General features: G+C 40.8%; 1 protein-coding gene across 1 annotated transcript in view; it reads right to left on the bottom strand.

The window, feature by feature from the left end:
- Positions 1–17058: 17058 nt before the first annotated feature.
- nbas (NBAS subunit of NRZ tethering complex) overlaps positions 17059–27034 on the bottom strand; it is a 178036-nt gene continuing 168060 nt past the window's right edge. The window contains exon 53 of the mRNA XM_026142563.1: positions 17059–18124. Coding sequence (XP_025998348.1) covers positions 17849–18124 — 276 coding nt within the window. The 3' untranslated portion in view covers positions 17059–17848. The remainder of the gene's footprint in view (positions 18125–27034) is intronic.

The following is a 27034-nucleotide window of genomic DNA, read 5'->3' as shown; positions in this document are numbered from 1 at the left end:
CTTTCTTCCCACAGTGCATTCTGTTGCTATCTCTTTCCCAGGTAACCGGGTGGGTGGGGGGGGGAGTCCAAGTATGTAAAAGAAAATGATTCAGCAGACCACACCACCTTCTTTCATTGCCCCGTGGTCCAATTGTGATGTTATTGTGCCCATTATCCTCCTAAGACCCGAACTCTTCCATGGCATGCATTTTTATTTCTCTTTGATATTTGGGCTGATTGGGACCTGATGAATGTAAACACAAAGAATTACCTGATTTTTTTTACCTGATTTTTGTTTCTAAGACAAATGAGAGCCACATATGAGGATATTCTTTTAAAATTTCGATAGAACAGTGCCAGTATAATGTCCTTGTAAGTGGATATCAGGCCCTTGTAGAGCAAGATTGAGTATTTTGGTCTAAATAACCCAAAATGTGATGTCCACATATGTGGACACCAGGTCCTAGGAGGTAAAGGTGCTTTTGACAGTGTGGGTTTTCAATGGCTACACAGTCTCATAGGCAGCATACTGTGCTACACTGCACGTCCTTTCTTTCACAGCTAGTGTTTACTTTTACTGTTAATGCAACTCTAACTGTTCTTTGGAGATGCACTGACACAGGCATGTATAGCCAGAGTTTGGACCTCTACAACATCCGGTCCCACACTTACTCTTTTTTCTGCTGGCAAAAGTAATGTTGCACATTACTAAGGTGTAGGGGCAAAAACACCATATGCAAATCAATATAAAGCAAAGGTTCATAAGCTGGTATTCACATGCCCACGTGTATGTCTGAAGGGTGCTTGTCGGTACTTGTTGCTGTAATCATTCCTATGAGCACAAAAAGATCCCTTTCTGATGTGATTTTATTGTAACATGAGGCACAAAATCTGCAGTTTTCATTCTGCCTCAAAAATGTGATTACAGATCAAGTAAAGAAAAAATACATTTTGAACTGATAAAACTCAAAAGGATACCTTTCAAAGTTTGCCAAGATAACATGAATTTCTCCTGATGTTTTTCTCTGGACGTTGTTACCTCGTTGTGCTGGAGTATGAGGACAGCAGTGGCATAAAAAGGAAGTTCTGTGGTTCTGTGGAAGATATCCAGTGTTGGGGAGTAACGGAATACATGTACCGGCGTTACGTATTTAAAATACAAAATATGAGTAACTGTATTCCGTTACAGTTACCGTTTAAAAAGGTGGTATTCAGAATACAGTTACTTTATTGAAATAAATGGAATACACCGTGGTCTTTTCCTGTTTCATATGTTAGGCTATGCCCTCTCTATTAGCCCTAAAGAATATAGCCTCATGGGCAGTGTAGTCCGTGCTGCAGGGACTGTCATACAAGTTATGTGTCTGTGAGCGCGAGGAGGGAGAAAAAGGAGAGTCGTAAAGTAGGAGTTCGTCACCAACCAGAAACGTGAGATGGAAGCACGTAAATATAATAATAACCACTGCAGCCAAAAAGAGTGCCTGACGAGCCCAGTTGTAAGTAAGCTATTAAGACTCGACTGTACACTGTGTTCGTGTTTTCCTCCGAAACAATAAATTCTATCAGAGCAGCCTTTCAACGCCTCTTTCTGTGTCTCACTAGCAAAGTTGACCCAGACAACAAAGTAAAACTCGTTTTCGGTTACAAGCCCGACACGGAACCCGACATATTAGCCAGAGGTCCATTTACTACGGTTCGGAGCCGCGGACCTGTGTTACTAATCCGCAGAATAGTTTTCAGTACGAGATCACTGCAAAAAGTGCAGCCTTATGTAATGTCCACCCTACTGTTACTCATTTTATATTAAGATTTAACAATCTAGTTGGTATTGGTATGGCAAGTAACCTTCAGTAATAGTAATAAATCACACAGCAATAGTACGTTTATGTAGTTGTAAAAAGCATGATAATATATTAAGTAATCCAAAGTATTCAGAATACGTTACTCTCATTGAGAAATGTAACGGAATACATTACAAAATACATTTTGGGGCATGTATTCTGTAATCTGTAGTGGAATACATTTTAAACGCAACCTTCCCAACACTGAAGATATCCAAAGAGTTTAGCTTATCTGCTGATTTCTAGTATTTTCTTTTGAAAGGTGTTCAAACTGTTCACTTATTCATCAAAGTTGTCTTACAGTGTTTAGACTGTAATTATCTCCTTTATCGTTTTGAGATATGTAGATAAATTTTGGTGATCTCAATTAATCCCAGCATATCTCCTCTTCCTGTCAATCTGAGCAGAGGTCTAATCTACCAGACTGAGCTGCAATAAAACCCTTTGCTGACTCAGTGTGCATGACCTTTGCTGTAAATCAGTTTGCAAAAAAAGAAAAAAAAAAGAATACAATCAATACATCTATTATCTATAAGATTCTCCAAGTGAGGAAAAATGTGAAAGAGCTGAAGAAAATCTGTGTGAGAGAGGGATGGTAAGAGGAGACTGGAGTTCCTGAAAATGACCACAGTCGTGACAATGACACTTTTGACAAGTAAACTGCCTCAAGTCATGCTCAGACATCTGGAACCAACAAGATCTAGACAGACATGCTTAGTCACTTGGAGGAAAGATGAACTACATGCACTGACATCAGTGACAAGAGAACCAAGCGGTCACAATGACCAAGCCACAGAAATGCTGACAGAATGAGTACAGGTGTTCAAGAAGTGATGTGAGTGGTGAGAAGATACGCAAAATTGACCAGAAACTCTCCAGGGGCCACGGAGACAACAAGCTATAAGTGTGACAGCTGAAGCAAAAGAGCTACAAAAACTAAATGTACACTGACCCTGACTCTGCCACTGATGGACACTGAACTACTACTGAAAGAAGCAATCTGCTGGTATTACCCACCAAAATGAGTCAAAAAGTGTAGCCAAGTCTCTGCAAGTATAAACAATAAGCCTTCTGAAGTTTTTTTCTTAATCATTTACCTCTATTGTAAACAGTAAATGGACAAAAATACTGGGCCACCTACATATTACACCCACAGGAGCTTGGTTTTAAAAAATGGGCAGCACGGTGGCACGGTGGTTAGCACTGTTGCCTCACAGCAAGAAGGTCCTGAGTTCAATTCCACCATCATGTTCTCCCCGTGTTTGCGTGGGTTCTCTCCAGGTACTCCGGCTTCCTCCCACCGTCCAAAGACATGCACCTTGTGGGGATAGGTTAATTGGATAATCCAAATTGTCACTAGGTGTGAATGTGCGAGTGAGTGTGAATGGTTGTCTGTCCCTGTGTGTTAGCCCTGCGACAGACTGGCGACCTGTCCAGGGTGTACCCCGCCTTTCGCCCTATGACAGCTGGGATAGGCTCCAGTGCCCCCCGCAACCCTGAAAAGGATAAGCAGAAGCAAATGGATGGATGGATGTGTATTTGAGTTTGACACCCCTGCTCTATGGGCTCCTCTACATTGCATGACATGCATGTATTTGTTACCCTTAGTTAACTTTGGACAGATTCTACAAAAATCCATTATATGTTTAAGTCGTGGCGCTGCCTTTAATTTATTTATCCATTATACAGTATTTTTTTTCCTTATTAATTAAATGTTACCCTTCACTGATCATAAAAAGGTGCCTTTTAGTAGTAGGTAATAGGCATGCTAGGAAATATATTGCTTGTACTTCCTGACCTTGCTCTCTGCTATTTGTGGAAAAAGTGCATGAAATTGTTTACTTCAACTATGCAACAATTTGTGCTTTAGCAAGTATCTTACAGAGTAGTTTGTCGGTGTAGCGACATTATAAATTACGTTTAGCAACCCAAAGCAAAAAAGCAGCGCTCAAAGGAGGAAGGAGTGAAGAGAAGGAGTTAAGTATACTGGCAGGACTTGACTTTGCTGAGAGCAAGCAAGAGGAAGTTCTGATGGGTGAGTAGTTTGCATTTGTGCTTTTGAACAGGAGTGAAACATTGTTATCACGTATATGTTAAAAACTGTAGAAGCTGGTCCACTGGAAATGACTCTTGAAAGAAAAATTCTTTAAATGAGTGTGCTTGTTTGGTGCCTCTGTCCAGTCAGACTGCGAAGACTTGTGGTTAATGGGCTTCTCTGGTTTACAGACATCACAGTTGTCTTTGTGTTACTTCAACAAAGCTGAATCTGTTTGGGCTTCTGGTAAAGCAGCAAAGTTTAAGAAGATGGCATGAGCTTGAAGCACAAGTTGAAATAAATATGTCTGTTCCTTCGACCTTTGACTGCAGATCCTGATCCACGGCCCTGAATTAGATAAGCAGAAAAAATTGGATGGGTGGATGGATGAACACTTACCTTGTAAAATTTCACAAAAAGCAAAAAATCTCATCTCTGTACATCAACAGGACAAGAAAAGGTGAGCAATGCAGTGCAGGTAAACAAACCAAACTCATTTTTTACCAAGAGTGATAATCACAAAGGTAACGACAGTGAAGAGTCCCATTTATTATTGGACAAATCGTTTTGGTTCAATGTGACCCATGTCTGGTTTTTTTATCGGTTAAGATAGCATAAGCCTGGTGTGTGCACAGCCTGGTTGTGTCCTCGCTGTTGAAACATCTATTTTCAGCATATTCTAGACATGAAGTTATCGAGTAAAATGATTTGAACAAAATGAACATGAATGTCATGTTATTAAATGGATTACAGCTTCCACAAAGTCACTGCAGCCGAGTCACATTGAACAGCAATCAACACTATGACCCAGCTAACAAGGAGTGAAAATTGTGTTGCTGCCTGATCTCCAAAGCTAATTTCCACTGCCAGATGTATATCTTTGGCAATTAAGCTGATAAAACACACACACACACGCATGAATAGGAATACATAAACAAAGAGAAAAACAGATTGACATGTGATGCAGATGTGGGTGAGATACGGTTAGTAGGTAATTATAGAAAAGAAGAGAGAGAGCAACGGGATTCTTCTTGGGAGTGTGTGAGGTTAGACAAAGAGAGCACAAACACCTATCGAAGCACAAACACAAACACCCAGCTCTCCACATCGACAGGTACACAGGGACACACACCTAGCCCACAGAGAGGACACACACACACATGCACACACTCTTATATAGTTTCTTTCTTTTCTTAATTAGCCTAAAGCCCTGATGTCTGGTTTCAGTGCTTCCTCTCAGTGTGACACCAAGGCTTCTGTTAGTTAAGATTTCAGCTTAACATACTCCATTGCTCACGTTTGCCTCGCTTTCTCTCACTCTGAATTTCACACACACACACACACACACACACCCCTATCAATTGCTCTCTTCCCATACTCCTTTTTTATATTCATCATATCTCTTCGTCTTGCTCTAGATTATCCTCCCACTCTGGTTTTAGCACAAGTGTTATCTCATCATTTTTTTTATTTATTTAATTTATTTTTGCTTTTTTTCCTCTTCGTTGAACTTTCGGCACACCCCCTTTTTTTCTTTATCTGTTGCCTCACTTCTTGTTTTTTTAGTCCATCACTCTCCTTTCATCTCCCCTCCCTCCCCAGTCCCTCCCACTTTCAGCCTGTGAAAGTGAGCGAATTGCTTGCTGGAGCATGCCTGATGACATCCATCCTGGATGAGTGTGACACCCATTCACGGCGTGATGCATTAACAAACCCTGGAGGACGTCACACCCTCCTCAAAGAACATCTGATAAACACTTGACCGGCTTTTTTGTTCCCCCTATACACAGAGAATGCCAAACAGACACAAACAAAATATACTCCATCTGTAAATAAATATATATATACATATATATCAAATGCCCACCCCGCACACCGATTGAAGCCTGCATCAGAGTGTTGCCATGGTTACGATCATCCTTGCTCTACATCACAAGGACGATCAGACACCTGCGGGAAGAGCGTAACAGGTAGCCAGGGCGGACGGACGAGTGCCTGCACATGCTTGGGTGTGTTGTTGTGGACTGTAAGGGTTGAGGGGTTTTGAGCCGGAAAGCCGGTTGTTTTCAGAGGGTGAGTAAGAAGGAGGAAGAAATTAGTAAAACCAGGACATGAAAAGTGCAGCATGATCCTCTGGAGTGCCCAATTCTGTCAGTATTCTAATGCTCCGATGTTGTTTACCCCAGCAGCAGTCCTTATCATCATCAAAGCCTGTAAGTGACACTCTCCAAATGAAACTGTTCTGCACTCCCCTCACTCCTCCTTCTACTCCTTTCCCGTCACCATGGTAACTGATTGCCTCATTCTTCCTTAGCTTAAATCCCTCCAAACACTTGTTGCTCCTGTTGTCGCTGGTTTCTCTGTCATTATGTCGGATTGTTTGAAAAAAGTTTTGCTCGGAGCAAAGTCCCCCTGCGAAGGTAACATACTTGTTAAAGAAAATAAGATCAAATATATATGGGCAGCACTATGAATGCACTCTGAACAGTGTTTTGCCTCACCTTTAGATAAAAAAGGACAACCTCAAGAATGCTATTTTAATTTGTTTATCAATAAGAAGTTCCTGAAATAATCATTCTTCTTCTTCATTCTTGTAAATGTGTGGATGTTCTTTCACCTTTACTGTCTGGGGTCAGGAAGCCCGAGTTTGAAAGTACATGTGTACATGTGTAGAGTGCATCACAGATTGGTAATGCCCTCTGTCTCTTTGCTGGTTTAGGATAACTTAATTGTCAACCCTAAAAATGCTGGAAGCTCCAAAGAGAGGAGGTTTGGACAGCTGTGTTTAGTCAAAGGAGCTTGGAAAGAAAAGCGTCTGGACTTCTTTAAGTTGCTTGAAGACGTCCAGACGCTTTTCTTTCCAAGCTCCTTTGACTACGATGACCTGGATGACTGAGAACCTTCACAGACACAGCTGTGTTTAGCTAGTAGAGTATGGAAGGACATGCACTAGTCAAGCATCATTATAGTCACCTGCATAATATTGTGTTTGCTCCTGTTTTGCAGCCAAAACATACCTGCAAGGTCTCCACTAGACCCCTAAAGATGTGCTGTGATATCTCACACCAAGATGTTAGTAAAAGATCTTTTAAGTCTTGTAAGTTGTCAGGTAATTGAAATCATTTGTCTTGCACATCCCAGCAATGCTTGATTGGATCGAGATCTGGGGAATTTTGAGGCCAAGTCAACAGCTCAAACTCATTGTTGTCCTCATGCTGGAGCTTTGGAGATTTTGTCGCTCAACCACAGGATGGAGTCTACGGTTGCCCTGAAAGGTGAAACGCACTGCAACTGAACTAAACGAAAAAGAAAATGTTGCAAAAGCATTAAAAAACCTCCCTAAATGTAACAGAATTGTTTTGTGAAGACAGTGTGAAAGTGACAAGCTAACAGTAAACAGCAAATATGCATCTGCATTATATGAGTCATGCGATCAAAACACACATTACCTGCACCGTTTTTCCCCCTCACAACATTCATGAATCATCCGCTTCTTTTTAGTGTGTCTCAGTGCAGTCATTCACATGTTAATGTCTCCCCCAAAAGCACTTCAGTTTTGTTTTGTATGCTTTTGCATTTTTCTTCTACTATTTTCTAGGTTTTTTCCAGTTGCAGGGCATCAGGGTCACCGTAGAAGTCCTTCATGAATTCTTTTTAAGCAACTCAGAAGAGGCCAAAAAGGGGGGAGTAATTTAAAAGTGTTTTTAACAAAAGAAACAAAAACAAACCAAAAAAACACTGAAGCATTTACATAACTTCAGTTGCACAACAAATCCAAACCTGAAAGAATTAGGATGCTAAAACAGTAAATCTAATCCTCCTGCCTACACTCCAGAACACATCAAAAGCCTTCTTAATTCTATCTTCACCTTCATGTGAAGTGACTCGTGTTTTTAGGTAGAGGGTGCGTGCGTGTGTGTGGTTGGGGGGGCTACTCTGACTCGTGATGTAGTGGTGAGAAGTTAACAATCACTGGCAAAGCAGGTAATTTGCTTCATTCAGCTGAGGAGGTCGACGTCAATGAACCGCTGATTGCAGAAGAAGAGACATTAAACGGCACACGCATACACATGCAAGCACACACAGGTGGCCGCATGCTTCCAAATACATGCCTGCACACACACACACTGCTGATGAAACCTTTACTCCTTATTATGAACTATTACCCAGATATTGATTCCAGTGCTCCATCCCTCAATTTCTTCCTGCGTTCACTCCCACCCGCCTCTACGTGATGTGTTTAAAAAAAAATCGACAGTTTTCCAGCAGGGCTGAGAAATCTCCCGTGCTTGATTTGGCATATCAGCTTGACTCACATCCTCTTTCCCTCTCTTCACCTTCCTCGCTCTTTGCTTCTTGCCATGCACAAACAGTCTTCCAGTCATTCTGGATCCCCAGTTTTTGCATTTCCACCCACACTCTTCTATCCCATCCTCCTTCCCAGCTCCCTCTTTCTTCCCGCTAAACAGCTGATGAGTCTGCCTGTTTGGGAAACATACGGCAAGCGGTTAGTAACAGCTTGGAGGATGTGAAGACGTGTAAAAGAGGATGGGGTGTTGACGCCAATGTGTGAAACACAATCTATTACTGACTTCTTTCTTACTCTCAGTGGCGTAAAACAGGTGTTATCGAAACAGTTTACTCGACCGCACAGACATTTGTGGGGTGTCATCATAACCCAGTGCTTCTCCTGTCTTATCACATTAAGGGGATTTTGCAATGCAGACGAGGGTCTCTTTTATTTCCTGCATTATTCTCACATTAGCATTTTGCAGAAGCTGAACAAAACTGCTTCAGCAGAATTACGTTGGCATCGTATTGATCTATAATTAAATGTTACCCTTTCTACCAACTGTGCGCGAGAAATTCAAAGGTCTCCAGTGCAAATCAGCTCATTGCATCGATTTGCTTGAACTGACAATTGAGCAGTGATCATTTTTTACACTTTTTTAAAATTCGAGTAAGATGATTTATAAGTCGAAAAGAGGATTTCTAACAGCTCTCTCCCAGAGTCAAAAGTAACAGCATTATTGAGTCAGAGAGACATCAAGGTTCAACATTTGTTTCAAGGTAGAGAGCCACTGAAATTAAATAGTAACAGTAAAACCACGAAAATAATTGTTTTGAAATGACTGTTAAGAAAAAGTTTATTTTTTTGGAACATGCTTCTCTTTGTTGGCATGTTTCATGAGCTCATATGGTAAACTTAACTAGTTATACCACAAACCAATCCTTAACATGTTCTAGCATCACTTCACATGACTTCCACTAATGATAATCATTAGGAACCGACCCCAGAAACTGTAAAGCTGAAGATACTTCTGTTCAAGCTGAAGAGTGTAATTACATATTTTTCTTCAGATAATTACCACTCATGTTTCTTTTTACACAGATATTAACAGAAGACATGAAAAATGGTTCACTCTGTTATTGGAGTTCAGTAAACAAAGCCAGAATAATTCTTGAACCTTGTCTACTAGGTAACATTCTGACAATATTAACTATTTTAATTCCGTGGTGCAGTTTATATCGATGTACCTTATAATACATCTAAAAGGTGTAAAGTAGTTCCAGCATGTCGATACAACACAGAATGCTCACACATTACAATAGGAACAGAATCGACTGGAAATCTGTGAAAAAATAGGTCCCAATGGTGACGTCCACTTTTTCTAAAAGCTCCAGTTCCAGAAATGCTAAAGATAGTAGCTTTCCAGCCTCTGTCCCTAAAGAGCCAAGCAGTAGACACATTAGGGAATCATGTAGTACAAGGTCGAGATTTACAACTATTTCAGAAAAACACAAAAAACATTAAACATAAAATTATGAAGACTTTGAATATGTCATCATTCATAATAGAGGAGACCAGGTTTGTAATTTTGGATCTCCCAAGCTGTCAGATATTAACAGAATGCTGTTAAAAGATAAGGCGATGCAACACAAGGTAAACATGATCCTGTCCCAACTTTTCTGAGACCCGTTGCTGTCATAAAATGTGAAATGAGCTAATGATTTTTATGAAAAAGAAAAGAAAAGAGATACTGGAAGACATACTGGGGTATATAAAATAAAGGCTGCTTGGCAGGTGGGTGTTTGGGGCTTACCTTGAGTCAGCATTAACAGTCAGCCCCACAAGCAGCTGCCCCAAACAACATCCTTCACAGAAATGCTTGTTCAAGTGTTTTCTTATTTGTGGCTGCTTGAAAATGAGACAAACCTGGAAGTAGTCAGCTTAACATTTCTCCGCACTGAAGCGTTCAGATAAACAGAAGTTGGCACTCGGTGGAAAAGTAGCTCAACAAATTTTACACTCCATCGCTGTCCGTGGACACTTGAAGGTGTCGTGTGGATTTTTTTTGATGGCAAGTAGAGCCTTTACATGGTCGCTATGTTGTTTTTTGTGTGCACATAAACCAAGCTTTAGTCAGCCTGTGGTATGTCCACTTTTGAGTTCAGTTGTGAGCCAGCAGGAAATAAATACCTGTGCTAGAAGTTTTTGAACTGCCTCCACTGATTTAAGTGCTAATTGCTGCTGCATGGTGCCCAGCTCTCCCTGGTTGGAAAACTGTTCTTGTTCTGTTCTTGCTTCTCTTCCTGAGTCTGGTTGTACCAATGTGTTTTTACCATTAAAAGGTTTCTCTCCACCTGTCTCCAGGTTTTTGCTCATGGAAATCTTTGAGTCACTGGAAAAATCTCGGTCTATAATGTTGTTGGCGGTTTACTCTTTTAAAATTGCACTAACATGACAATGACACGGTTTGGTGAGAAGCATTGAATAAAAGCTTTACAAGTAAAGTTGAAGATTCCTTAAATACGGAGTTTCTGAATATGCTGATATTTCAAGTTAAAGGTATAGCTAGTACCAAAACTAGCACACTACATGACAATACTTATTTTTAGAGCTGTCAGCGTTAATCTCAGTAAGATGCAGTAATAACTGCATTAACGAGGCAAATCTCCGTTAGCGAGTTAGCGCGGATCGCCCTGTGCGAGGGGCTGCACAGGCGCATGGGGCGATCCACGTTAACTCGCTAATGGAGATTTGCCGCGTTAATGCGGTTATGGCATTAACGTCATTTTAACGAGATTAACGCTGACAGCACTACTTATTTTGTGTATTTGTTATTGACACTTTTTATAGATAACTGTATAGTACATCCCATATTTTGCTGAGAAATCAATGCAGCGATTTATTTAAATATGTGCAAACACAGTTGGAAATACAGCGTACAAGTCAATATTTTGTGTGACCACCTTTATTTTTCAGCACAGTCAGAACTCGCTGAACAGCTTTCATGTCATTTTTTTTAAGCAGACTTCGGGAATAGTTCTCCAGGCTTCTTGAAGGACATTCAAAGCTCTTCTTTGGATGTCGGCTGCCTTTTGTTCCATTCTCTGTCAAGATGATCCCACACTGCTTCGGTAATGTTGGGCTCTGGGGAGGCCAATCCATGATTGATAACTGTCATGCTGAAAAACGAAGCCATGTTTTCTGGCATCAAAATAAATAGATACTTTTGTTTACTAATCAGTTTTAACAAGTTCTGCAATACTAAAGTCATCCACAGATGTCTGCAGACACTCACTGTTGCACCTCTGATGACCTCATCTGTATATTTGGATGATAATTTGAAAACTTTTAAGGACACGCTGGAAACCATTTCAAGATATGCCACATTTTTGGCTAATACCTCTTTGAAAATCACTTTGTTGGTGCAAAAACCAAATTATATGCCTCTCAAACTTTGTTATGTTTTAGCTGTTATGTTTTATAGACTCAGAAAAGAGAAACAGGAACAAATTGCATATTTTTTGTGAGAGGCTGCTAGTACCAAAGCACCTAAAGATTAATTTAAAATGGGCTTGTCAAGATGTGCTTACACAACACCAGTTCATCGCTTGAGTTAGGGGACTTTTTTACCCTTGAATGATTTGTAGATCAGTGGCTTAACAAATAAACACATTGCTTTTGATGGCTCAAGACTTTTGCACGGTACTGTCATTTAATGTTTGAGTATGAAACACATTTTACTGTTATATAAAAATTTATATAATGTAGATTTCGTTTTTTTTATCTTTGCTATTCTGTTTTACTAAAGCCAATGTGCTGTGAATCTTGCAGTAATATCTTCAGCAGGACCTTCTCCTACTTACTCTTCTTTCTCTCTTCAGTCGTCATTTTTGACCTTCGGTCATTTCCCATCCCCCCTGCCTATTTGACCTCCCACTTCATACCTTTTCTTTTATTCTTTATAGTCAATACTACAGCCTTTACTTCTTTTTTTAAAGCTGTCTTGCACCTACAGTATCTGCTAGAAGCGTTTTGTCTGTATGCATGTATTTTAGTGTACTACAAATATAGACAAATAGTCACTCTGTGGAGGGCAAGGTTGCGGGTCAAAGGCAGTGTGAATGAAAACTAGAAAAAGCAAAAGGAAACAAACGTAGCCTTGGAGGGTGAATGATTTCCCAAGATTCAGTCTGTTGTCAAGGTAGGGGGGATTGTGAGGGATTTCCTGGAATACAATATTTTTAGTCTCTTTCTCTCCTTTCATGTTTGCGCTTCTCTTCTCTCACACTGCAGTCTCTACAAAGGGCTCGAAGATGCAAGTTAAATTCTTTTGTTTCAAACAGATACCCTCACTTCAGCAGGAGAGAGTGCTTGCAAGATCCAGTCTCATTCAGCTTCCCCCTGAGGGGACACAAATTCCTTTTTCTCCTCCGCCCCGCTCTCTCACCTTCTGGATGGATTGCGATGATGGCTCGCACCACCTGCACCAAGAGCTTTGTCTGACAGATACAGAAAAAGGATGCTGACACTTGACAGGTTGCAGCACTGTGTTTACTAAACCTCAGCAGTGGGGGAGGTAGACCTTAACATCATTTCCCAGGGTTTCTTGCAGTCTACACAATCACAAGTACAAACAGAGTGAAAAACAGGGGTTTTTTTTTACTTCTTGGGGACAAACAATGTTACCAAAAAAAAAGGTGAGGAGTTCATACAAACAGCCAGTCAAGTTGGATGTAACTGAAACCATTTGGCTTTTTCACCATTAATCTAAATGGATCCAGTCATTAACGTAACAGCAGGCTATCAGCAGTGAAACTCAATGCCACTTGTTTTGCACATATTCAACTCTGTATATTTTATATATTTTATTATTATTATTATTATTATTTTATTTTATTTTTTTACTATTTAATTTGTAAAAATGTGTATACACACACACACACACACGTAGGAAAATATTTAGTATACACATCCAGAAATGCATACACTATTATATATTGTACATATATTTATTAGTTTCAGGTTGGCCATTCTTGTATTTTGCTCGTTTGTGTTGTTGTGTTTGCACATCTCTGTTGCTTGTGGGGCTCGCGCACAAGAATTTCACTCGCATGTGCTGTGCCAGTGTGCCTGCACATGTGATGTGACAATAAAAAAAAAGTGATTTGATTTGATCAATGTCATGAGTAAAGGAACATCTCGCACACAGACACGTGCCCATTTTCGTGGCACATCTCTGAGTGCATGTTAAGCACTAATCTATATGAATTAGATACGTGTTAGTAAAGAGGTGTGACTTGAATGCTAAACCGCGATGAAAGTCAATAAACGTGAAATAATAATTCAGGTAATTATGGGAGATGGTGCGAGCTGAAAGGGGGGCTTTAAGACTGTCAGGGCCCGGTTAATTTTTTGCGTGGCGTTATCGGCATCAGCTTTTCAGCACAATGACAGTTTTACAAGGTGGTTTTAATTTCTAAAATAGATTCACAGGGTGTTAGCGCTCGTAATGAAAGAAGACTAAAAGCTGGAGCTGGGAAAACACACAAATATACTTGGGACACATTCCTGCATAACTTAACTTGACTGATCAAAAAAAAACTGGAAAAAAAACTGAAACGTGTCTTCACAGCTTAATCCCACTGGGATATCATCTGTCAGCTCATTAGCCTTAACGATCACACTGCATCTGTACACTGTCCAAGCATGTTTAACCCTAGCTGGTTTGAATACATCTTGAGTAGCACAGTGTGATGACTAACCTCGCACAAGCATGGAACGCAGACGCTCCTTGACAGCAGCTATGTCTATAAACGTCATAGTGTAAAGTTGGGTGGATGAGGTTTGTCCAGAGTTCCAGCTTCTGTAAGTTGTTACCTCTGGATTGACAGCTGAGGTGGTGGATCCCGTTTTAACAAAAGTGTTCTTTAACAAAGGGATCACACTCCTCAGTATCCCTGGTAAAGCCGATGCCAGGGAACTACCTGTTAGTCCTTGGATTCAGGAGAAACAATGAGGATTTTGTCCTCGTCATGGAACCGGTCCAGAGCTCCACAGGCAGGACATTTGAGTGCATCCATCCATCAAAGTGTCATTTGGGTGGTGCCTTACAAAAATGCGGTATTCTGACCTTCTTGCTGTGAGTACTGATGGCTGTGTTCGCCCAGTGCAGTGTATTTTATATAAACCTCACACAAGTGGCGACACTTTGTTAAAAGCTAAAGGTTTGCTTCAGATCGTGTTGATTTGATCAACGCGATGACCTCAGGATTTAACAGTCCACGCTGATTACAGCAGGGCTTCGTGTAATTGTGTTAGTTGAGCACAAAGAGCTGATTTCACGTTGGCCAGGACCAAAAGCAGGCCGCTGCTGCAGCTCAAGGGTATGAATAAACCTGGGTCAGTTACCGTCTGAGACCAATTGAATTCAATATGTAAGGCTGACAGAATTTGCAAAGGAATGAGTACCTGTGTGTAGGAGTAGAAAAGTAGGAGTGGAATGCTGTAAGTGCGAACCATTAATCTCTACAGTATTATTTCATCTCATACTCTAATGCTGACATTTCCTTAAAAGCAAGCCTAAAAAAAACACAGAAAAAAACCCTCATAACTTTGTGTCTGCTGGTATTTTCACAAGACACGTAACTGACACAAGGATTTCCTATATTCTCCTCCACAGGTGGGAGATTCATAACTCCTTTGTTTGATATATAGACCATCCACCCGCAACTGGCCCATCTCTTATGAATGGGCTTGATATACAGCAGTATTGCTGTCAGGGTAAATACCTCCAAGCAACAGACCTTTATTCAATTTCTAACCTGTCAGAAATACAAGCTGCTCTACTCCGGCAGCTACTTTAAATGTTGCATGCCAAAGTGAATTACTTTCACAATATGAAATCATATATATTCTTATTTTTCGCTAGCCTAAAAGTATTTTGCAAACAACAGAAGGGGTTAGGCGGGTAAATACCACTGTGCACTCATGGAGCAGAAAGATAAGGGGATCGCAAACAAAAACTATTATTGAACCACGGGGGAATTTCAGGTAATTAACTTTTAAGTCTTTGGAGGCAGCAGAAAAAGAAGAGTCTTTACAGAAAAGCTATGCAGAAATCATTGTGAAGTTTATTCATTAAATTAAAGGATTAAGTACAGCTGGAGAAAGTTAACGAGCAAATATGGAAACATGATCGGCTTATTACTGCCTGAACAGATATAAAATGCATCTCGAAGTCACCGAAGCCACAATTCCATACGGTAGCCATCAAGAGCAGTCACTGCTGGTTTTCAACATCTGGATAATTAGCTAAGGCACGATGCAGGCATGAGTACAGTGTTTTTAAAGCCCCTGTCAAGATGGGTTTTAAATATGAAGTCAATTAAACAATTTCTCCCAATAAGCCTCTTATCCTGAAGAACATGGTGCAAACCAAACAGAGATTTTAGAGATTTAATGCTTTTTTTTGGGTGCTCTTCTGTTTTTGTCGTCACAGTCCACTGCGATTAAGTCACACAGTTCCAATGCGTTAAATGCTTTCCAATACAAATGTTTTCTTTTGCTTATGTAACTTTCTGAATGCTGCATATTTAGTCATGTACATTTAATGGTGTCCTGTCCTGTTTCCATTATAGTATGAAAAACTTATAGGTAAAAAAGCAAAATAACTAAGAAATTGCCTATCGATGAAGCACTGTACAAAAATCGAGAGCTAAATGACATTTCTGTATGCTTGCAAGGAGCCAGATTTACAACGGTGAGTTGCTAGAGCCATCTGTAAAACATGGTGGAGGCTCTGCCATGGTTTGGAGCTGTATTTTAACCAGTGGTGTTAGGGATCTTGCCAAAACGTGCACGAAAAGTGCAATCAGATTTTGATCCACCACATAATACCATCTGGAAAGCATCTGTTTGGCATTGGTTTCATTTTTTTTAAGGATGAAAAGAATCCCAAACACACTGCCAGTGCAGTAAATGCACACGTCGATTGAAAGACAGTGCAACATCATCTAGATCATCTAGACAGAGAATGGAACAAAAGGCAGAAACATCCAAAGAAGAGCTTTCAATGTCCTTTAAGAAGCCTGGAGAACCATTTCTGAAGTCTACTTAAAGAAATGACAAAAAAACCTGTCTAAAACAGAGTTCAGGCTGTGTTGAAGAATAAAGGTGGTTTAACTGAATATTAGTATTATTGTATGAACTATTTTTTTGCCTTATATACTGTATTCAGTATTTCTGTAAAAGACAGAACCTATTTCCTTTTTCTTTTAGCAAATTATAAAGAAATGAGGGGTGGCTCAAGACTTGTGCACGCTACTGTAAATCTATGAAGATAAAAACAAACAAACAAACAATGCAACTAGAATAATGTCATTTTGACTCCAATGTTGCAACTTTCCTATTTGATTATTTTCCAAGTAGACCCAGTGGGGGTTTTTTTGTCCTGGCATAACACAATGATACATGACAAAAAGGACATGCATATGAAGAGAAACAATCAGTATCCAAACCCTGTATTCATTAAAGTGATTTTCTGTGCGAGGGAGAAAGTTCATTTGCTGCTCTGGGGACCTGCAGCGAGCACCGCTCTTTTGGTTTAATTTGGAAGGCAGCCTAAAAATAAAAATCATACTTCCAATGCTTTGACAGAAAATAAATAAATAAATAAACCAGGGGTTTGGATTTCATTTTCTAAATCTTTGCCCTCCAAATCACTCCTCAAAATGCTGTAATTATGATGCAAATGTTTTGAGTGCATTCATTATATGAGGCGGATACAATCTTAAAGCCCATTCAATTAAAAAGAGAACTAAAAATACTGATAAGAAACGTTACCCATCTGTGCACTCTTCCACCATGAATAAAGAAACACAATACAATAAAAAATGAAAATAATACAATCGCTCCTTTTCATCAGTTTTCTTTATTTCGGTTCTAAAAGGTGGGACAAAATAGAGCCGCATTTTACGCTTTTATTTATTCAAATGAAACAAAGCAACCTAACAACATCAACGCACACACACACACACACACACGTGCGTGCACGTTTATTCCTCATCATTATAAGCTTTACATAACTTCACTGGTGTGTGTCATATATAGTATTTGTGCATCCGTACACTCAGCACGGGGGCAGCTGCGGGGCTAATTTGTTTAGAAGGAATTAATTAGACATTATTAGGGGGAAAACAATGGAGCAGAGGCAGGGTGTTTAACGATGGGACGTTAAAGAGGCAAACCTGTCACGGAACAATAGGCTAATATCCACCCACTGCTACCCACTGCTCAATTACTTTATCACACAATAGGACACGGCGCACACACAAATAAATCCGAGCAGCCGTTGCATTCTGTGATTAGGCCTCGGTCTCAACGTTCATCCATGACTGAGTGACAGCAGAGGTTGTTTCTGTGTGTGAAAGATCGTCTTTCTAATTGAGCAGATGTTTCAGGATTAAAGGTATCCTCTCTTATACCTTCACAGATGACAGCGCTATTGAAATGTCTTCTGTTGATGAACCTCAAACCTGATTAGAGAACTAAATGTAGAGGTATTGACTGCTTTTAGTTTTGCTTCTTCAGATCTCGTTCCAATCTAATTGCAGTCCTTTTTCAGCATCTTCCTACTCTTTCCCTAAGGCTAGGTTACGACAGCGCTCTGTGGCTGCGGTCCAAACTGTCTCCCCGTCTCCTTTCACAGCCACTTCTCGAGAACAGCCAAGGCGGAGTTGAAGGTGAACTGGGCCGAGTGGGTTCCGCGGTGAGCCAGCAACAGGGAACCTGCCTCAGGCCCGTGGCCCGCCGCCATCAGCTCAGCGGCGGCTTTCTCCACATCCCAACCGCCCTCCTGCTGGTGCGACAGCATGTGGGAGCTTAGCAGGGGGTACAGGGCTGAGGAGACGCAGCCTACCAGGAGCCCAGCATCTAGGAGCAAGGAAAGGAGCTCTTCATCGCAGGAGGAAGCCGTCTCCTGGAGGAAGAAGAAAAGGGGAGGAGAACGTGTAAACACACATGTGGGGATAGAATCAAGAGAAACTAAGTTTCCTTTTAAACTGTGATCCTGTTTTTTTTTTTTATCCCTGAAAAGAACACGTGTCAAGATAAACAGCCAAAAATTTTGAATGAATGTATCCAATTTCTCTTCCAGGTATCAACCCTAAACATCTACTGGCTGACTGAAGACTGAAAGCAGCTGGTGGAGTTGAATTTGTACCATCCACTGCGTTTTGCAGAAATAAGGTTTTGTAGCTCAATGCAGCTGCGGCAGCAGGAACCTTTGAATGCTGTATGATTACAATGTTACACTTTCAGTGTCAGGTCACATCCTGTGTTGACCCGCGGCTGACCGCCATTTTTCTCGCATGTGCTTTCGATCACACACAGCTTCTCGCAACCACCAATCCACCCACACACACACACACACACAACTCTTTTTCCTCTCTTTTTCCTTTTATTTGCAGCTTCTCGCTTACTAAAAGTGTTTAGAGCATATGCTCATAGAGTCATAAACAGACCTTTATATAATATTTTAATCCCATCATCCACCTGGTTACATCAATGAATTACATGCAAATTCAAACAGCTAAATGCCGTTAGGGCAGCTAAGAGTGGTTTACAGGCCATGCAGAAGCCAGGCTGAGTGCTGGGGTTGAGAGGGCCGTCTCTCCATGACTCAGCCCGTCTCCTCTGCACCCTCTCACCTGTTTGCTAACTCTATTATTAAGATTGCACTTCCTCAACTTTACACGCTTGTGTGCATGCACACGCAGACAACAGCGTGTCCTTGTTGGGGTATTTTTGGAGCTGAGGCAGATCAATTATAAATGTGGAGCCCATGTCTTCTCTAGTGTAGCGGAGAAGGTGAGCAGAGCCAAAACTCGATCTTTTTCCCCTGCATGGACAATTCCTCCTTTAAACACACACACAAAGAGCCTTTAAGAGGATCACTTGGCTCATGTGATGATAAGCATTAGTTATTCAGCTGCTGTCTCTTACAATGACATTGTCTCCTAGGGGGAGATTACTGATATTTTGAACTTAAAGTAATTTTTACTTCATGCTAATGTTAGAAGGTCTGGGAAGGAACATCAGTATAGTGGATTTAATGCATTTTCCATTTAATGCGTTTTAAACCCTGCCAGGTCATTATTGCCCTGTTGCCAAAGGATGAGAGAGAGTCGGCATGTGACTAGTGTGACGTGCATGACTACTAATTTAATTTCTAGGCCTTCTATTGAGAGACAAGACCAGATGAATCATGACAAGCTGGGGAAAGGAAAGATGACAGACTGAGAAATTTTTGAACCTAGAACAGAGGTGGATGAGGAGGTCATCCGTGTATAATGAGAATCAAGGAGGAAAAAACTACAAGAGAGACAGCGGGGGTTAGGAGTGTGGAAAATGTATGATGAAGAGAGCTTGGCTGACATGCACTGAGAGCGTCAGATACATACATTTTTAAATCCACCGACTGTTTTCAGGGGCTGAATGCACACCAGAACTGAGGAGAAGCACTTCAAAAACACCTTCACACTTCAGCTTTATTTTTCATTTTGCAACCTCAACAGAGACTCTGAACAAATGTTCTACATGGGATTTCTGGAGCTTTGTGGAAGATCAATGTCACGAATGATGACTTTTTTTTTTAAATTTACATGCAAAAGAGCAACTGATTCTTATTCTTCAGAAGTGTGAGTAGGAAAAAAAAGTGTCATTTATATAAATGTGTGCAATTTGGCACTGAAGAACAAGTGGTTATGGTAACACTACACTGAAGAAAGGATTTCTTGAGATGTGAAAACGCATAGGCAGTGTGTCAATAAAGTCAGACAAGGCAAGAAACACAAGGTGAGATGATGAAACAGGCTGCAAACAAGACAAATGTTTAGCCAGATTGCAAAAATGCCTTTATTTGGAAGAAAAAGTTGCATGTTGGAGTATTTTCTTCCAAATAAGCTTGACTCAATTTTTTTTAAATCAGTTTTTCTACTGTTACTGTACTTCATCTATTCATGTGGGGAATACTTATTGAATCTTAGATTAACCTCCAAAGACCCAAACTCTTTCATGGCAAGCATTTTTAATTTCTCTTTGCTATTTTTTTTTTTGTTTGTTTCTGAGAAAAATGAGATCCACATACATACAGAAGTTCAAACTGAGCATCAGAATTAGGAAGAAAGGTGATTTTCTTGGTACACTTTGGGCCCTTGGTACCAAGTAAACACCATTTAAATGAGCACTGTTCAAATGCCACAGCCTTCCTGTCCAAGTGTTGTTGCTGACCATGTCCATCCCTTTAAGCTCAAATCATCTCAGCTGGTTTCTTTAACATGACCGTGAGTTCGCTGTGCTCAAAAGGCCTCCACAATCACCGTCAGATCTCTATCGAATAAGTTGGGATGTGGTGAAATGGGAGAGTGACATCATGGATGTGCATACCAACATCTGTGAGGAAAGTGTTCAGCACCTTGTTAAATCTATATCGTCAAGAATTAATGCAGTACTGAAGGAAAATGTGGTCCACCCCAGCACTAGCAAGGTTTATGTAATTAATTGTCCGGTGAGATGTATTTGATAAGGATTTTTATCTGATTATGATCATTACAATTAATCCTGAGCAGGTTATGCCAACCAGTATATTTTTGACCAATGAAAACCCAATCTATCAGCCTCATTGTGGTGGTATGAAAAAAAGTCAGGGGCTCATAAACCCGCGATAAGTCTGCAGGCGTCATCTTCTGCAGCTCTGTAGTGCCTTTTGATGTTCTAAGTGCGATTAACCTCAGATTTGATCTGATTGGACCTTAAAGCCTGTTAATCACTGAAATAACCTGCTGGAGCCTGGCTGTAATGAGAGCTCACGCCTATAGCAAATGCAATGATGATAACGTGTGGCTTCTAAAATAAGCTATACACCTTATCAGCTATGACTGATATGTAGCACACTATCAACTACTGGGGAGTGTGAAACAAAAGCGCCAGAGTTGCGGAAGCTCTAAATATCATACCTGCAGAGGAGACTAGATTAGCATTACAACACACAAATTAATTATCAGATGCAGTTGGTTGTGGCTGCATGAGATGTGTACGAATTTAGAGGACAATGATCTAGCCCCGCTCCTGTGCACGGTGACCAGTGTAGGGACAGAAATATGCAAATATTGTAAACACGCGCACAAACACTGAATCTAATAAATAAACACAAAAAAATCATGTTTTCCTCTGCATTTCCTGGTTATGGGAGTTGTGCAAGGAAAAAGAAAGCGAGTACATCAGTCGAGCACAGGCCTGGTGTCTGTCTCTCTCTCTCTCTCTCTCTCTCTCACACACACACACACACACACACTCACACACACACACACACACACACACACACACACACACACACACACACACACACACCTACCTCCCAGGCTATTACTGTTTGACAGTGTCAAGAGAGACAGCAGATTTGAGTCTTAGAGTCAGTTGGATTGACAGTTGAGCTGGAAATAGATGTGAAGAAGCACCTGAGAGATGGAGGGATGGAGGGGAATCTTGATATCAAAGTGGAGCAGATAACGGCATATCCTTTTTTTTTTTTACAGCACAAACATCTGTGTCACATTCAAGTGCTTATCCCTACTGTAAAAAAGCTGCAGATAATAAAAACCAATCAATACTTTAAATCTTTCTATCCTTCTTATACATTATACCGTATACACTGTGTTGTTTTACATATTCAAAGCATCTGGTCTCCATCCAATCATCTGTCCAAGAGTGAGGAACAGCACTGTTCGCTCAAACCTTTCCAAATATTTTTTTTTCCACCAATGCAGCTGCATCTATTTTCCAACTGCATATAAAACTGTTTTTTTGCTTGTGTTGTGTTTAAACAGGAGGCAGTGATCCTTTCTCTCTAACCTGTGGTCTGCAAATGTTTGCATGAGAAGTGAGGCTGAGTAGAAGACCAGTGGTTAGCGAAGCTCGTGGGATTTCAGGATCTCATTCAGGGACACTTTGGCAGTGTGAATGCTTGCCACAACATCTGTTTAAACTCAGATCCTTCATGTGAAAGGCAATTACAACATCATCCTTTGACTCAGCTCCACAGCTAGCCATCTGCTGCAACTCTGACAAACCTGTATATGTGACTATATACTGCCTCTTTCCCTCTCCCTTTCCTCCCTCATCATCCTTTCTCCTCTCTCTCACCGAGTTCTTGAGTTCCCCCTGCAGTCTGTCCAGGTCTTGTCTTAATAAACAGATCAGTGTGAATAGGATCTGATTGTGCAGGGAATACATCCATCATGCCTTTCTTTCTGTATCACAGGTCAACAGCTCGGAGAACATGAAAACCTGTCCTGAGGTGGATCTATTTTTGTGCATAGGGGTGTAGCTGTGTTGCATCTATATCAGGTTAAAGGCCCGTCTTCGAGGGTTCAAACAACACCCAGTCTCTCTCTTCGGAGATGCGTAAACAAGAGGCATCTTCTGTCTCCTGTGAGTGTGCTCGCACCCGCAGCTGGTGTGCACTCTGAGTGAGTGAACAAACACTCAGCGTGACAAGAGAACTGACACATCGAGCTGCAGCCATCAGATGTCCAACCCCCCTCTTGCTCTTATTACCTTCTCATTTCTTGCTGTCTCGCGCCGTCAAAGACGAAAGGAAAAAAAAGGTAGTCTTTTCCTGGCTTGTTCCGAGAGGCCACTGAACGTTACCTGATTAGTTTGGTCAGTGTTTTAAACTCTTGTTTGCCTTTCTTACCCTGCATGTCTCTCATTTCTTGTATACGTCCTTCTCAGCTCTTTCTCACTGAGCTAAACCCAGCTGAGAGCTTAATTGGAATTACTGAACACGTACAATGCCTAATACATAATGCATGGCCCCAGCCTTCTTTTATCATTTAAATCATAAAGCTTCTTTGGAATGCCAGACAACACACAACTATCTCCTTTCCTCTTCTTCTTCTCCAGGCTCTGTTTCCTATCCCTCCATCCAAGCTGTCCCCAGGCTTTAGCGGTGCACCAAACTGAGTGTGCGCACACACAAATGACACCAAACAGTTCTTGCTTGCAGCACAACATGATTGAAAGTGACAGAAGAAGAGGCTTTAAAGCCAAAAAAATAAAAATAAAAGTGGGCTCTGACGCATACGAGGAGACAAACACACACACACACTCACACACACACACACACGGTGAGGAAGTTCAGGGATCAACGCAGTGAGCTGCAAGCAAACAGAGCTAGATTAATAGGTTCAATGTGGTACAAAAAGCTGTAAACAAGCCCACTTAAACAAGCAATTAGACACATAATCACTCAATCAAACACAAGCACACATGCCCCTTTTGTCCTCACTACACTGGGCAGATGGACAAGGTGCATCCAACTCTTTCAACGGGATTTTGAGTTCTTTCTAACTGATTAAAAACATACACAAGGGAGCACAAGTTCGAATTAAAACTGTTAATAAATTCAAAAAAGAAAAGATAGAAAGATGAAGCACTACCACTAAAACTGGCCCATCATTGGGTGGTAAACACAAGTAAACCCACAAACCACTGTAGCAGTGCATTACACAGCATGTTTATCTAGCTAGCTATCTAGTTTAGGCTATGTCATCTTTTCTTTGATTCTGTGAATATTTTCACAGAATCATTTTGGCAAGACTGGATCAGCGTTTGGGGCGCTCCACTCCTGTGATTGGCTGTTTTTCTGTCAGGCTTTGGAAGGCACTCTGGCTACTGGAAAATTTCACATGGGAACCAAACGGGTCACTTGTGACTCAAACCAACAGAAACTACATGACTATGCAAAAGTCTTGAGTCTTTATATTTTGCATCCAATGAGACAGTTTTACTTGTAATTTTTTACAGTGGTAAAATAGGTCCCGAGAGATTCTGAAGGTCTTCCAAAGTTTTTCTTTGGACATTGGCTACTTTTTCACTACTATACCTGTACCTAGTACCTGACCATTCTCACAAGAATGTTTTTTGGTTTGTCAAGTCATCTAACTCACCTAAGAATCACTCAAACAAAGCAGGAATCTATGAAACAAGGGATGAACCAGTGTTGTGTCTATACCTAACAAACACATGACAATTTTTAAATGCCATCTTTTGGTACTGTTACGTGTAGCCTGTCGCAAAAACGTGATTTGTTAACATTTTGTTGAAAAATGACACAAATAACAGTTTGACAGGCATAAAGTGCAAATTTTGGTTTAAATTGTCATGAGTATGTACAGAAAAGATCAGGAAAGAGGTACAACAGTGAGTGTCTACAGCCATCTGTAAAACACAGTGGAGACTGTCATGGTTTGGGGAGCGTCTCAGCCAATAGCGTTGGGGATCTTTTCATAATGGAAGAAATTTGATCTACAATTGTCTTGATGCATTCTCAATCATCCAGGAAAGTAAATCTCCAAACGTTGATTCTGTTCATCTGGACGTAGCGTTTTGTGGGAGAAACGTTTCGTCACTCATCCAAGTGACTTCTTCAGTCTCAGCTGACTGCAGGTTTCCCCAGTCTTATAAACAGTATATTTGCATAATGCCTGAAACCAGCCCACTGAAGGAACGATGGGCTGGGAGGTCAGTTCCTTAAACATAATTATGCAAATTCTCATGACCATTGATCAACAACCACTGACCAAAACCCACTGATCAAAGGCCATGAGTACCATTCACAGAGAGTTGGGGAATGGCTGCAATCACAGCATTGTAAGATGGCGAAAGATGTACCCTACTGTTTGGAACACGTCGGTTTAACAACTTAATTTTCCAGCATGACAATGTTCCCAAACATACTACCACTGCCGATACAAACTCTGTTTTTGCCTTATATACTATATTTCCATGTATGTTTGTATCCATTTCCCATTTCGTATCAAAATATAATAAAATGATGGGTGACTATTGCACAGTACTGTAGATCTACGCAGAAATACACAACTTTTTTTTCCATTTCAGAAAAATATCATAGCCATCAAAAGCAAATTTAGTTTTACATGGTTCTCTTTTTGAAACCAGTCATCTGCAGACAACAACTTTATCAATTCACTGAGCCACAGACAGCCGCGGTTCAAAACAACCTGCTATTGCCACTTCAGATGGAAAATGTTATGGTTTTTGGCTAAAGACCCGCAGTTTCGAGGCTATTGAATATGCCATTGTCGTCACTGTGACTCGAACATGTGCCACACAGAAAATGTAAGCCTTGTAGAATCATGGAAAAGCCTGGACAAAAAACATAAGCTGCTGAAAAGGCACAAGGACTGCTGCAGCACTGAGAGGAATCTGTATAAGTGTGTGTGTGTGTGTGTGTGTGTGTGTGTGTGTGTGTGTGTGTGTGTGTGTGTGTGTGTGTGTGTGTGTGTGTTTACAGACAGAATGGAGAACTCGCATTAGTCAGGCTGGTGTTAACTCCTGACTCCCTCCTCCCAACTCCATACATCTTCAAGAGGAGGAGAGAAATGGACAATATGGAAGAGAGTACAGCTGAAGACTTGTGTGTCGACACTTTGAACAGTGTGAAAGCAGAGAATTAAAAGCCTCCACTGTATTTTTCGGCATCAAGAATACATTCCCTTCTCCATAACCTGCTCTCTACTTCTTTGTCTCCTTTTCAAATAATCTGCACTACTCCCACTCCTTTCCTCCATTCTTTAGTTCTCCAACGCCCACTGTGGTCTCCTCCTGCAGAGCTCAGCATACCCATTTACTCACCTACCACACAGCAGCAACGCAAGACACAGGAAAAGTGAAGGAAAATCTGCACATATACATATATCTCACTGTGGATGAATCAGTTACTGTTTTGAATTCGCTTCCTAGGTCAAGTGATTTCCCTTAATTACATTTTCTTAATTAAACTCTAAATTAATTTCTTTTTCTTAATGATAACCTCAGGGACCTTCAGCTGTGGCAAAAAAGTTTTGATGGTAAAACAATGTAAACAATGATTTATACTAGATACAAAGCTATTTGCCAGGAGAAAACTGTAGGCAGTGCTTTAAGATAAAGTCTGCCAATCACTCAGAGTGGCATATGCAAACAAATGTATAGTTCACTGTGACCAAAAAGCAACCTCGGGCTAGTTATTTAAACGAGAACTATAATAAAACTCACAGCAGCAGCACCTTGTCTAGTATGATGGAGTGAAACAAAGCGTGGCTAAACACAAAATCTCAATGAAATGCAAACCAAAAGTAACTGAACAGTAACTGCAGTCAATTAACAGGCTGTTGACTCAGTGAATTTTCTGATTGATCAAGCTGAGCCAAAATCAATTATTTCTGTTCCTCCTGAGATACTGATCTGCTAACAGCAGCTGCACAGTAACTCCTGATAAGTTCTGGCTATTTGTAGAGCTGCTAAAATAGAAACAGTATGTGTAAGCCATCACGTTTAGAAGTGGATCAACATGAACTTTACAAGGTGTGGTCAAAAATTTCCTTGAGTCCAAGAACCATCACCAGTTCAATTTTAACCAACGTCCCCTTCGAGTTCTTGTGCATGAACAGCTTCCTCTGTTGCTGCAGTGTTTTTGGATTGATCCCTGTGTGCATCTGCAATTTCCAGCTTCCTTGTGGACCTCAGGCTTGTGCAGAAGGCAAACATCACCTTATGAGCTGACCCAACTTTCATTTTGAGAATCATCATTGCCGACATGCAGACTTTACTTTTTTTTTCCCCCCAAACTTTGCAGGTGTTGTAATTTCTCCCACAGGCTCAGAGTGTCGATGCAGAGTTGCTCTGCAATATCCTGAAGTGTAAAGGGAGGACGTCCGCTGGAGACGGCCAGTGCCAACATTCAATCTTGCACTTGCTAAAAATCAAATTAAATGAAAAAGCTCACGCTGTGGTAACTAACCATGTGGACAGTTTACAATTTAAC

Source organism: Astatotilapia calliptera, chromosome 15, assembly GCF_900246225.1.
Source record: "Astatotilapia calliptera chromosome 15, fAstCal1.2, whole genome shotgun sequence".
Taxonomy (NCBI): Eukaryota; Metazoa; Chordata; class Actinopteri; order Cichliformes; family Cichlidae; genus Astatotilapia; species Astatotilapia calliptera.
Note: the sequence above shows the minus strand (reverse complement) of the source record. Positions and strands in the feature narration are given on the sequence as shown.